The sequence below is a fragment of the Emydura macquarii genome, unplaced genomic scaffold, assembly GCF_026122565.2.
Source record: "Emydura macquarii macquarii isolate MOO-44397 ecotype Brisbane River unplaced genomic scaffold, CSIRO-AGI_Emac_v2 contig_1477, whole genome shotgun sequence".
Lineage (NCBI taxonomy): Eukaryota > Metazoa > Chordata > Testudines > Chelidae > Emydura > Emydura macquarii.
The window spans coordinates 24,526,113-24,540,510 of record NW_027131614.1 but is presented as its reverse complement, the minus strand read 5'-3'; the positions used below and the strand labels follow the sequence as shown (position 1 = coordinate 24,540,510).

The 14,398-nt window shown below is 38.0% G+C and overlaps 1 protein-coding gene across 3 annotated transcripts in view; it reads right to left on the bottom strand.

Annotated features, from left to right (window-relative positions):
* Positions 1-14,398, bottom strand: part of PRKDC (protein kinase, DNA-activated, catalytic subunit) — a 173,304-nt gene that overhangs the window by 136,912 nt on the left and 21,994 nt on the right. For 2 of the 3 annotated variants that reach the window (XM_067553799.1, XM_067553800.1), the window contains exons 14-24: positions 14,004-14,053; positions 11,604-11,741; positions 10,963-11,112; positions 10,402-10,517; positions 9,275-9,434; positions 7,681-7,767; positions 5,871-5,990; positions 5,280-5,439; positions 4,290-4,393; positions 2,367-2,457; positions 745-908 (exon numbers count right to left, since the gene is read on the bottom strand). In XM_067553799.1, the coding sequence (XP_067409900.1) occupies positions 745-908; positions 2,367-2,457; positions 4,290-4,393; positions 5,280-5,439; positions 5,871-5,990; positions 7,681-7,767; positions 9,275-9,434; positions 10,402-10,517; positions 10,963-11,112; positions 11,604-11,741; positions 14,004-14,053 (1,340 nt within the window). Of the gene's footprint in view, positions 1-744; positions 909-2,366; positions 2,458-4,289; positions 4,394-5,279; positions 5,440-5,870; positions 5,991-7,680; positions 7,768-9,274; positions 9,435-10,401; positions 10,518-10,962; positions 11,113-11,603; positions 11,742-14,003; positions 14,054-14,398 lie in introns of those variants that run through there. The other variant, XM_067553801.1, reaches the window with a different exon arrangement.

Below are 14,398 nucleotides of genomic sequence, written 5' to 3'. Positions count from 1 at the left end.
AAATGCTAATGAACTGGTTTTGTTCCATACTGCAGCCTCATACAAGCAACAAATATTGCACTAATAAGTACTTCAATACTGTGCTCAAGAAATAACTAATTCAGATACTAAAGCAAATTATTGCCTCTCATTTCATTGTGTACAATTGGTTTTGGGGGTTTTGGGTTTTTGTTCTTGTTTTTAATGTTTTTGTAAAAAATACGCTCTAGGAATTATTATGGGGAAGTTCTATGGCCTGTGTTATACAGGAGATCAAGCTAGATTATCACAACGATCCTTTCTGACCTTGGAATCTATGAACTGGAAAAAACACATTACTAAAACCCATCCATAGCCATGCACTGCAGGACCCCATTGGCCTGGTTTTTCTTTGGACACCATGATCCCAACCCAGCAAAGAATTTAAGCATGTGCTTAATTATTTTCCTATACTGGGGCCAATGGAGAGGGAAAATACAAGCACGCATATTTTGCAAGGGAAGAAGGCCAGATAACACAAAAAGAAAGCCATCTCCAAAGCCTCATTTACACTATAAGTCTAACCATGGAAGCACATGGATGTGCAGTACAGTTCAAAGGATTTATGTTCTATAATTTTTTAGTTTGCAGTGTAGAGAGCAACATGATTATAGAGCTGAATTAGGAAACATGTTACAGTCTAAGATTTAATCAAAAAGAGAACTTTCTTCACCAGGGAAGTAGACCTTTTATAAGCATTAGTTGAAAACAGAAACACAAAAATACTTTAGTCTTCCTGTCACTAGCAGATAGAGCCAATTCAGTCACACGAGGCAAGAACAAATCTAGGTAGATGACTGGTTTCATGTCTGCAAAGGGTACAGCAAAACTCAGGTGCTTCTCAGTGTCCCAGGACACACATTTCTTCATCATCTCTTCTGCAGAAGCAGCTATTATATTAGGAAGAGAGCAAAACAAAAATAAGCTTTATGCTAAGCAGCTAACCCAATAATAAAAATCAAAGTCATAAAGCACTGAGATTTGACTAATCCCGCCAACTTCAACAAGGTATGCATCACAGTACCTAGCAAATCAAGGTACTTGTCAGAATAATGGTAGTCTCGCTTTCGTAGCAAAACAGTTCCATTGCCACTTGGAGAAAGGGTAATTGCTATCAATTTTTCACAAAACAGCAGTACTACCCAATTCCAACAGAGGTAACTTCAGAGTAGTTTATAATCTTGGAACATACTGGAGCATGCTAATTTCAAAAAACTTTTCTCGAAACTCCAATATGGATTTTTTTGGTCTGCTACTGTTACAAGTAACGCTTAGAGATGGGATTCTACACAGACCCTTGTAGATGCACAGGGGCTAACTGATTTCAAAAGGGCTCAATGTGTGTATACAGGGTCTAAAAATGTGGATCCAGTTCCAAAATATGGCCCTAAAAATTCTACAACTAAAAGAGAAAATGATAGTTTCTGCCCCCTCCCATTTCCCCCTTCTACTCTTCAGGTTAGTTAACCAAGTCTGAGTGCACTTTGTACAGTCATTTTCACTGTTTTCCATTAATAGTTATCATAGGGCCATCTCAGGTGTGAAGTTAAGTATATGTGTAAGATTTTGAACGATTGGGGCTTAAGTGATCTTTTTGGGTACATCTACACTGCAGCTGAGGTGTAATTCCCAGCTTAGGTAGATGTAGATGCACTAGCTCTGCTCAAGCTAATGTGTTAAAAACAGCAACATGGCCATAGTGGCTCGAGCTGGCTGCCCAAGTACAACCCTGTCTGAGGTCCTAGATACATACTTGGGTGGCTAGCCCAAGCCCCCATCTTTACTACTGTAACCACAGTGCTATTTTAGCATGCTAGCTCAAACAGAGATTGTGCACGTACTTCTACTCAAGCTGAGAATTGCACCTCTCAGCTGCAGTGCAGACACACATTTAGGGTATGTCTATACTGATGGCGGCAAAGTCGCCACTGTCAGATCGATCTTTCTGGATCAATTGAGTTGTCAGTGTAGACCCACTCAATCGAGCAGGAAGTCGACACAGTAAATCCACCCCCTCAAGTAGCACAGTGCAGTAAAGACAGCGCGCAGAAGGGAAGCACAGCAATCGACGGGAGTTATGCAAACTACTCTGCGTAGCTTGCTCAACTCCCGTTGACTGCTGCCGAATTTCCAGGTAAGTGTAGACTGGGACTGAGTGTTCCACAGTAGTTTTGTTTTGTTCTTGTGAACTGGAAAGCTTAACAAAATGGAACCAGCCTACTAAAAATAGCTTTTTATTTAGTAAGGTCACCGTATTTCATAAAAGGAGAACATTTATGAACCTGCACTTCAAGTCAGCTGAAAATGACAGAGAGCATAAAAGTGTTGTATGTTCTTTGAACACTCACCTGTAACTAAATTTCGATTGATCTGCCCTCCCAAAGATCCAAGAATCCGTACTACTCTAGTTCTTACAGCTTCCAAGGATAGATCTTCCTCCTAGATCATTCAGGATATCATTACAAAAGTGAAGACAGTGGGGCTACTCATGCATGTAACTTTACACATACAAGTGGATGTAGGACTGGGTTCTTAATTAGTAGATTCCTGTCTACAAAGTTAAAGCAGTGGGGTGAAAAAATAAAATTCCTTACTCAATGAGAGACACAGGGGCACAGGAATACCATAAATTATATAGTATTCCTATGTACTATATATACACTAAATATATATGTTTATCTGGCTCCATATGCAGGTCCCTCTCCCTAGTTAGATTTATTCTGAAGGCATCAAAACTGGCACCATATTTTGTGACACTTCCATGTCAATTTCTGCAGAAAGGGTAAAATAATTTTGTAACACATTCGGCTCCATTCTGCACAGGAATATCACATGCCTACAGAATACATTGTTGGGTGCAGAATTTCACAAAATCAAAAAAGATCTAAAGTCAAGATGTTTTAAAAATAGGGGCTTAAAGTTAGGCTCCTAAATCCATATTTAGGCACGTGCTTGATTTTCAGAAGTGCTGAGCACCAAGCAGCCAACATTGGCGTAAATTCATGTAATGTGTAAACTAGCTGACTTTGTTCATATATGACTAGGTTTGAGAAAAATAACTGTATGCACAAATAGGGAGACAAAGTGGGTGAGGTAATATCTTTTATTGGACCAGCTTCTTTTGGTGAGAGAGAGAAGCTTTCGAGCTACACAGAGAACAACAGATATTACCTCACACACCTTGACTCTCTAATACCCTGGGACTGACGTGGCTACAACACCACTGCATACACAAATAGGTAAGCTATTGTTTATATGCTTAAAACTATCTCCTTCCAGGTAGTTTATACATTACACAAAATTAAATCACACCATGCCACTGTTTTCTAAAGTGAGAGAAGAACCCCTGGGTTGAATGAGTGATATGCTTTACTTGCATGAGTTCTAATTAAGTTTTGGATGGGATACAAAATGAATATCTCCACAAAGTACCATTCAGAAACACTGTAAAACCAGATTCTGATTTTAAGTGTGGCTTTAGTACCAGCCAGGAAAATCAGATACTTCTTATGATCAAGACCCCACATACTCTGCAGCAAACTGGATATAAATTTCCAGCACAGTCTGGCAGATAGTCTGGAAATAAAAATGTGTCTAAAACTACTTCAGAATTGCATAGAGCTTTTTTTGCTGAAATAAATATAAAGTTGAATACCAAAATCAATTAATTAACCCCTTTATTCATGTGATATTCAATTCCAATTATTTCACACTTTTGCACATTTTCAATATGCTACAGATTATCATGTTTATGGTACAGAGTGGGACTGAGATCAGTGGGACAGTTCACACCTCTCAGTGCTACTGGTTGTCTGCAGATTTAGGAAGACAACACTGCATCAATTTGTAAACAAGATTTACTCTGCAATCGTATGGGCCAGAAACATATTTTAAAAAATAAAAGCTTAAATTTTTTAGCACAATTCTGTCAAGAACTGACTTCTACAATCAGGGGATCCACAGGGCCCTGTTTAAAAGCCTACATGTGTAGCGTCTGATTTTGGAAGGCATATGACAAACATCAGTTTATTCAATGTGTCAATCAGGCCCCATATTATATACAAGAAAAATATACATGAAACACCACTGAGAAAAATGAGAGAATTAATGGTTACATGCAGTAGCTGTCAGCAAATAATTATTACTCTGATTTGTGATAACACAGTGTATTTTGACGTCTACTTTTGAAAAAGTATGTTCTTTGGTTTTGAAAGCTGAGCAGAACCAAAGTGTTAATGTCTTATAGTTTCAATAGAGAAAGAAGGATTTACCAGTGAAAGAGTCTTTGCTTTTTTCAGACGTATCACAACTTTGTTAAATCCTTTCTGGGCTGCACGAGAAAGCTTCATCACTTCCCAGTTATTCTGGGACTCATCTGACCAACAAGAAATAGCTTATTAATGCCCACATACTGTACTCACCCACCCTCAAAGCTTCCTGAATTTATTCTCTTAAAAGTGATTTTGCAAAAATTAAGTTTCCTTTTCAGATATAAGACATGAAAAAATTCTTCGTTACAGAAACAACTTTAAGCTGACTCAAAGAAAATGTAACATCAGACAGGAGACAACGGAACTATTGTCATCAAGCACTAGGAGTGTAAATGAGCTGAAGACAGGACTTGCTTGAACTTATGAGGTGCAGAGAGAAGGGCAATAGACACACTCTCTAGTAGGAACCCCCATCAAGCAATGTACAGGGTGGCAAAAAATTGGCCATGAAAAAACATGCGAATTTTACAGAAATAATTATTAAACAATAGTTAATTGGGGTGTCAGAGGTAAAATTCCACCATCCAATCCAGGGTTTTTACTTGGGCTATGAGCACTGAAAAATCCATTCATTATAGCTGGAAGTGAAGAGCAGATAACTGGGGTTATGGCCCACTCAGGTGCATAGAATTTCCACTAATGTCATGATACTTACCACAATATACTAGGGGTAATACAAGTTATTTTCCTGTTAGCTACTGCTGAAAACAATCTGAAGAATGGCCCATATAAATTGATACCATTTGTTATTGTTAGGTTTCTACTTGCAGCAGTCACCAATAGCTCTCAGTTTAAAAAAAAAAAAAAAAAAAAAAAGGCACAATTCTTGATTGTAGAAGAATCTCTTAATATTCCACACATTAGTTTCTACAATATGCTGCAAGTATTTTACATTCACACCCAAGGTTCTACTGATACTTGCATATCTGAAAGCTAGCAAATGCCCCCCAACCCCATATTCGTATACAAACTATTTTTTCTACTACATACCTGCTGATGTAGTGGTTTTCAAATAGCTATCAAAAAGAGACAAGACATCCTTGTAGTAAGGTTGCATTATATATTTGGGAATGTGAGCTGACCAGTCTTCCAGGGCATCCAGCCCTACGTCAGCCATTGGGATATAGCTGAGGCCCAGCTTAAATGCATTCTACAAATTAAACAACAAAGCTCTTAAATATTTTGGGAATCAATACTAAGATTTAAAGAAAAAACATCTTTGTGAGTAAATTACAACACTATGATAAAAGATAATGTCCTTTTATATATTTAGTTCCCTAACAGCTGACATGCTAATGTACCAAACATTCAATTTACCATACAACACTGGAACTCCATTGCATGATTAGGGCCTTCAGGTGGAGCCGCAAACATCACGTTGTAGCCATGCAAATTTACCAGTTCACACAAAAAAGTTGACTCATTCACCCTTTTATCAATGTTGATGTTAGTGCAAAAGCAAAAGGTTTCTTACCCACCCTTCAAAATAAAACAATCCTCCTATATAATTACAAAGGTTTGCAAAAGTGATTTTAAAAACAAAAGCCAACAAAATGTTAACTGTACTTCACTGTGACCCACCTGCAATGCAGGAATGTAAGCCTTGATATCAAGCATGATGATGTCATGTGGTAAGGAGAGTACAAAGGTCAGACATGATGCTAACAACTCATCTTTGTACAGTTTCATTTTTGCTGTTACCTAAAATTCAGAAATGTAACAAACAATAATAATTGAGCAGATCATTCGTTTAGTTGGTAAATAAAAATGTAAAGGATCTTGAAAGTATTGGCTGTATCACTATATGTTGCTACCTAATTCACAGAACACAGGAATCTTGTCCAGTGACTAGAACACATAAAGGATAGGGTTACAGAAATTCATAGCAGCTGAAAAAATATCTTTAGGGTAAAACTTGTACTTAGAGTTGGTATTTTAGGTGGAATTCAGTCAAGACCTTTAAATCACACTAGAAGAGAGGGTTTTGTGAGGTTTCATGGTTTTGGTATGATTTCAGTTCAGAGAGTAAATGAAGATTCTAGTTTTATTGTGATGTTCTAAGATACAATCCTGTGAACAGAACAGTGTCTCACAATGCTTATGGAGTTGCCAAGATTTCCCAGTGTCCCCTAATTTTATATTAATTGCAATGAGGGGTTGTATTGACACACATGTTTAAGTGTTTTTCTTTTTAAATACTTCACTCACATCCCATATTACAAAAAAGTCATCATCATGATGTCATATCAATACTATGACTGCATAGCATATCAATATTAATAGGATGATTTGTCAGAACTTGAACTTATCTCATGACTACATACAGTTTAATGACAGTGCTTGCTCTTAATATTGTGAAACCTGTCTCTTGAACAAAAAAAAAAAAAAAAAAATCAATCTAATCTTTGGCCCTAGAGTTAACTATGGAATTTGCTTCCTCCCTTGGTCCAACAAAAGCCTAATTTAGTTGGTCTTGTAAGCATACCGCAAACCCTATGTATTCACACAGTTTTTTCTCAGATGGTGAATGGAGCCTCAATTTTTGAACACTAGAGTATGTTTTAACTTACATTATGTCAATTTAAATTTGTTTTGTAATATGCATTTTTAAATACAGATTGTGACGTGATATGGTTATTTTCATTTATGTTGCTATTTATTTTATAGCAAGCAGCATTTCCTTCCCTGAAGTTCATTCTTGGCACTAATAATTTACTACTATGGGAGATGGACTAAAAGACGTGATAATAGTTCTATTTGTTTAATGAGTCAACTTTACATTTTTTTTTTTGAGTAAGGGATATATGTGTGTTTCTCCAAAGTCAGAAACACTTCTAGTCATTTTGGAACTTTAAAGTAAGAAAGGAGCATACAGTACAGTTTTATACTGTATTATTGGGTTATCTGACACGATAACTTCAGCTTGTTCTGTCTGAAACACACCAGCCCAGGAGCAAGTGTTGATCCTACGTGAGACTCTTAAGTGGGCTTTTGGTGACTCACTGAGGCAGGTGGCTCATTTCTCCACCCAAATATAAGATATTATTAACTAGAGAGGATTTAGGGTATGGGCTGAGCAGCCAAATTGGGAGAAGGCTTGGGAGGAATTCGATCATGTTCATTTTTATGTTAATGAACCAAACCTCAGAAAGCCAGTGAGTGTGGACTCTACAGAGTATTTGGACTGTGCTTGCGAGTAGGCAGGGAAAGCACCTGCTCATGGTCATATTTATTTAAAGTAAGCATCTCTTATAACCCAAAATGCTGGGATAAGCTGTGCTATGATGGAGATAAACATTTTAAAAAGATACTATTATTAAAAATAGTGTACTAGATATAATGCTGTTTAAATTCACACAGTAATAAAAGCCTAACTAGGAAAATGGTTTACCTCTTTTCCAAATTTTGCAAATAGTGCAAAGCAAGAGCTCTTCTCAGGGTCATCAGGACATTTTCGGTGACTCTTTGGACTTACACCCTACCAAACAGAAACTATCATCAATGCTATGAATAAAAAAGATACACAAAAGGTATGTGTTCTGACAGACATCAAGACCTGTTGCACAAGTTAGGCTCAGAACAAAAAACTGCAGGATAATAGAATTGCCTGAATACTAATAGATCTTCTAAAGTGAAAGCTTATAATGTACGTTCATTCTCTTTTCTCAGCAAAAGTCACCATTATATACTACCAATAAGCACTGAAGGCTAAGGCTACGTCTTCACTGACTGCCGCCGTCAGATCAATTTCTCTGAATCGACTGAGCGGTCACTGAAGACCTGCTCAGTCGATCAAGAAATCGACCTATTAAGACCACCTCCACAAGTAGTGTAGCGCTGCGTCGACAGGAACTGCAGTGCAGTGAAGACGGCGCGCAGAACAGAAGCAGAGAAGTCGATGGGAGTTACGCAAGTTTTTTGTGTAGCTTGTGTAACTCTGGTCGACTGCTGCCGAATCTCGGAGGTAAGTGAAGACAAGCCCTAAGTCATCCTCTCTGATTTGATGTACATCAGCAACTAAATGTATGCAAATACTAGCGAAATTGATCAATATGCACCTGGAAGGTGGAGTTTAAGCAGCAGCATCACTTCCTTTCCACACCCCTAAACCAAGGCCAAAGAGAACACAAACAAGATTCTCTCCAGGAGTAGTGTGCATATGTGACTCTGCAGGGTTATAAAGGTTTGTCTCGAAAGGGATTAGAGAAGAAAACAGTTCACCATAGCATCATCCCCCTCATGCTAACCTGCATAAACGTCTACACAATTTCTGTGGAAATTAACAGCAATCTTGTTAGTTTAAACTTTCGTAAAGAACTAATCCTTCCCTTCTACAGACCTTGGAGAGGTCCAGGTTCTTTGTATGAACCATGCTCTCAACTGGGGGAGGGAGAAGGAAGGTAGTGCAGAAGAACAATGTAGGTGTTCTCTATGTAGGTGGCTCAACATCTGTGATTTTCCCTCCCCACAACTCTAAGGATAGCCATTGAATCGAAGGACCTCCTTTGACCACAAACTTCCTTGCCCACATGAATTGTCTGCCCACAACAGGATACAAACTCAGAAAGTGAAAGAGTAACTTATTTATTTAGTAATTCTGCTTCTCTGAAGATATCGGACCATTTTCCTAGCTAGTATAAACCAGTCTCCTTCCATTGGAGCCAATGGATCTATGTTAGTTTACATCAGCTGAGAATCTGGCCAGTCATCTTAAAAGTCAAACATCCTGAAGTGGTAGGTGAGTTCTACTAGTCTCACACTAAGAAGCTAAAATCCAGCAGAAAGGAATCCTGCATTGATGATACATTTAAAAAAGCTGAATTTTCAGCCTAATTTCAGCATTCCAATAGGTTTCTATGCAACAAGACAATTTGGACCAAAAAGTTAAGGAACAATAACAATTAAATATTTTCAGTTGTGTACAAGTATACCTCAACTAACAGTCATTAATACAACACGAAATGCCTCATGTGAGGAGTACTCACCTCAAAATATTTTATTTTCTTGGCAATTTTCATTGCAACAGAGAGCAATTTGTAGAATCCACTAATAAGAGGTAATCGTGTTGACTGTGTAATAAGCTCGTAACCAAAGGAATACAGCCATGGTTCAAAAAATTCCACATGATTCTCTGGCAAAATTTCTCTGTAAAACAAATGCAAAGGAAACATTCAAACAAAATAAATTGAAATAAGTTTTTCTAATACCAGCTTGAAAGGTAACAACATGAGAACTGCCATAATGGAACAGATCAACAATAAACTTGAATCAAAATCAGTTATAGGATACTAAAGAGGAAGGAGTAAAATCCCCAGACTGCCCCTAATTACACAACATTATATAGACCACACAGGGAATTTCTTCCTGATCCCATTCAATGATCACCCTTATAAAGAATATACTATAATTTTTCTAGAGTAATGATCCTAAACACCTACAGATTACAAGAACGCCATTGTAGAATTTGGGGCCTTCACAGTAAAATACTGCAGTATATTTTAAAGGGAATCTCATTCTCTAAAGCACAAGAGATTAAAGCCCTCATTATTTTTATAGCCTGCAATACTGTAATTATAGATGCTATTTTTAAACACATGCTGCAGGTATTACAAGCAAGTATGTCTTAGAATAAAATGAAGGTGAATGACTAACTTATCAAGCATATTATAAGAATACTAGAATGGTGGCAAAAACCTCTAATATTGAATTTTAAGTTTTTACATTTGTGTGCCATTCAGCTTCTTCAAAAATGCATCTGAAACTACTCACTCAGAATATATGGATAACGTAGCACTAAAGTGCAGCATTTACACAGTTAATTCCTCATTCAATTTTAAGGGCAACATGTATCCTGGAGTTTGCTGCAAATCTTCTATACAGTTTCAGTATATAGTAATATACTGAATTTATATCAATATTTTCACCTGCAAACAGATGTTCAAAACATGCTTACTGGCTTCCAACTAGTGTTCTGGACATTGTGCATTTTAAACAGACTTCACATATGGCCAGAAGTCAGGAAATAACCACACTCAGTACTAATACTTCACATTTTTATAGCACCTTAGCCAGCACCTATTCCATAATTCCCAAATTACAGAACATGCAATACCTGCAGAATTCTACTAGGTTAACGAATGCTATAAAATCTTTAGGTTTAGTTGGCTGAAGGTTTGAAGCTGGATCAGAAGTAGGAATGACCAAAGGACTGCCAGCTTCATTTTCATCCTGGGGGGGGGGAAGAAAAAAAAAAAGTTGTGCACAGAAGTAACATGTGCTTCAACAGAGAGGGCATTACAGACTGGGACAACACTTACCCATTGTTTTCATCAGCAGCGGCGCAGAAAGAAGAATGTGCCCACTAGTTTGCTACACCTTAATCTGTCTTTTTAAAAGCTGACATACATAATTCATTGGATTCACAATAACTGAAAATATTCACTCACAAAGAAAAACAAGACTCAAAAATGAGATCACAGGATGCCAAGCATTTTATCTGTCTTGAAGACAACCATCATGGCAGTTTGGAAATAGCTTCCAGAAATAAAATGTAATACATTTTTGATTTATGAATTTTAACTCAAGGAGACTTCAAAGGCTACATTGTATGGAAAGAAAGGCTGATATTTGGGGTTTTCAAGACAATAATTATTGCAAAAGTATCAGGCCTCACCTTTTCACTAACATTCAATTTCTGAACTGTCAAGTCCAATTTCTCAATAATCTTCAATATCGATTTTGTAAGTTCATCATACACCAAACGGTTCAGAGACTGCAGTGGTGAATTTGCAATCAGAAAGCTTTCATCTGACAAAACGGAATCCTTTGTGCAAGAGAAAGAGAGAAACTTCAAAACAATGGTAAAAGCTATTCATGAATTTACAGTCTCTGTTATTTGTAAACGTAAAGTTTTGGGAGATTGGGGTGCAGTGGGTTAGTGCGATAGCCTTTCACCCAAGGAGGTCAATTTAATCTTTGTTAAATTCATTTGATAGTCACACACTCAGCCCACATCTCGAGTCCATATCGCTAAATTACTACATGGCAGAATGATTGACTGCCCGCCTGGAAGAAATCTAGAATTGAAATAGCAGGGATAAGGATTAGGATTCTTTGGCAGAACAAAGCAAGGCAACCTACACAACATAGGACTGTACAAGGCCAGGTGTCAGCCAGTGACAACAGTTACTTGCTTTCAAGAGCAATAAACTTTACTCAAACAAACAATCTTGGATTAACAGAATAAATGTAATTAAAAAAACACAAGGAGTCCAACTTTTTCTTGTTGGGTCTCAGCATTAAATGGATTTTTACCTTCATTGTGTCACAGTTCAATAGACTTCTAAAAAGACCCAGATAGTCCTTATATGTAGGTACTTTCCATTTTCCTGTTCTGACCTCTCCAACTGCTGTGGGCTCTTCAAATTCAGAAACTTCTTTTCCAAAAGTCTCCTACAGGGCAGTGCAATAGATCAATAAGTTAATGTTTTTAAATATCTTTACAACATATTGCATGTGAAATTACCTACAACAGCCTCGGCTACGTATTTCCCTTAGAAAGAGAAGTCTCAAAATAGAGGCTAAGATAAGTAACTGGACATAATTTTTATATCAGAGGGGTAGCCGTAGTCTGTATATAGCAAAAACAATGAGAGCCCTGTAAATAGACACAAATTAGACAAAAAATGGTAACATCCATAAACCAGTAGGAGAGCTCTTCAATCTCCCAGAACACTCTGTAGCTGACTTGCAAGTTGCCATACTTCTGCAAAAAAAATTTCAAAAACAGACTTCAGGGAGAAACTGTAGAGCTGGAACTCATCTGCAAACTTGACACAATCAAACTGGGGCTGAATAGGGACTTGGAATGATTATCTCATTGCAAGAAGTAATTGTCCCTGTTCACACATTCTCACCTTCTAAGCAATGGTTGTGAATAGGCCTCATCTACTCTAACTGAATGGACTTTGTTTACACCTACCCTCCCCATTGTTGTTTCTTACCTTTGGATGGAGATGAGATTAGGATGGATAGATCTCACTCTCTCACACACTCTCTCTCACACACCCCCTCTCTCTCCTATCTGATTTCTATTTCATGCATCTGACAAAGTGGGTTGCAGCCCACGAAAGCGTATGCCTGCAGAAATGTGTTAGTCTTTAAAGTGATACAAGACTCTCTTTTTTATTTATTTTTTAAATTTTTATATCAGAAGACTGAAACAGACAATTTCCTGGTTTCACCATGCTGGAGATAGGTGAGTACAACTAGCTGATTTTTAAAATTCACCTGTGGATGTGCCGGATCTTCATTTCACATTTTCCTCAGGTGAGCTGTTATTTTAGAAAGATTCTTATTCAATGCAATGTAAGAGATTAACTGTTAATCTTTAAATTCATTTATAAGGGCAATAGTTCTATCACAGTATGATTGACCCACCCCTTTAAGGAGAAATGGGGCCTCAGCTCCACCTGTGAGAAGATCAGCTCACCTCCCCAGGTGGGTATAATGAATGAGATCATGAGGTCATGTGATTAATTTAGGCCAGACCTACGGAGATAAGGAAGGAAAGTACAGATTCCTGAGGTAGCGCCTGGAGAAGGGAGCTCAAGTGGGAACTTAACACTTCAGCTAGGCCCAGACTGGAAGTGCTAGGCATAAGAGAAACCTAGAAAGTTGCAAGTGGCCTGAGAAAGCAGGAGGACAGTGTTGCAGGAAGTAAAAAAAGGTCTATTTTTTATTACAACCCAGCTCTGGAAAGAAGGTCTAGGGGCTCCTGACAGAAGAAGAGAGGAGAGTATTAGAACTCTGAAGGGAAGACAGACCTAGGAAAGAGGGCCTATGCCCCACTTGGGATTGGGGCAAAGACTCTGGCCTTGTCTACACAAATACGTAGTTGGCAGCAAGCTGGGGTGTAACTCTACCTTGCATTAGCCTTCCACTCACTACCTCTCTATGAGGACACCTACTGCCACACACTAGAAGTGCGCTAGAGAACTTTAGTCTACCCTATTTTGAAACAGGAGTAGATAGTTAGTACACAGCAGGCTAGTAAGCACCAGCTTGGCATGAAATAAGTGTTCGTATAGACAAGCCCTCTGTGGTTTGAGTTTGGTTTTGCAAGACACTGTGCAGGTTTTAATAAATTCAACTCCAGAAAGGTAATGCTTTGAATATTTTGACTTTGTGAACTTTAAAAAAGCCCAAGAGCAGAAGGGGAAATGGAGGCAGGGTGCTACAGAGACACTCAAACCACAAGGGGCACCTGAAAGGTGGCTGGCCCTGTTACATGCTCAGTAAAATTGTCCCTTGGAGTTTGTGTGACATTTTCTAACATGGACCAAAGTCTCGCTGATTAGTTACAATCTACTTTGAGATGGCCAATCTAAGCAACAAAGAGTTTAAGAGGTACAGGGCACCCTTTTTTGCTATCTTTTGCAGTGCTATCATTATATGAAATAATAGCTTACAGGGCTTTTCATTCATTAAGTACTACGCAAAACTGTCATACAAGTTCATGTATTTATTTTTAAAGCTACCAGTTTATTTGCATCTTCTTTGTAACAAACACAATAGACGGCCAAAGAACAACCAGCTGAGTCCCAAAAGATTATTCCTACTTTACAGATCTGATAACTATATACAGTAGACTCTGCCTTTTGCATTGTTTAAATCAAAAACTCTTCCAGTGACAATTCGAAACAATTAGCTTACCTGTGAGAAGGTGAGTGGCTTGGAGCAGACTCTGACTAACCCCTGATGCACTGAAAGAAAACATTATCTGAACAGATTTCCAAAAGGCACATCATCCAAATGATTCACTAAAAGAAAGCTGTGCATTTCCCAATGCATTACGATGAACTTTTTATTTCTGGCATTCTGATGGAATTTGGGTTTTAAAAATAGAGTGGGCAAGGAAGTTTGTCAACTGGCAAGCAACAGCCAGAAATAGACTCTAATTTTAGGATCTCCCACAGGAAAACATTTTAAAACTTCCTCCACATCACATTTTGTCAGCACTGCCTCACCCCTTTTCAGGTCTGATGCTGGTCATACTGAGGATTGAGCGCCTGATCTAACACCCACTGCAGTAGACAAGAAAAACTACC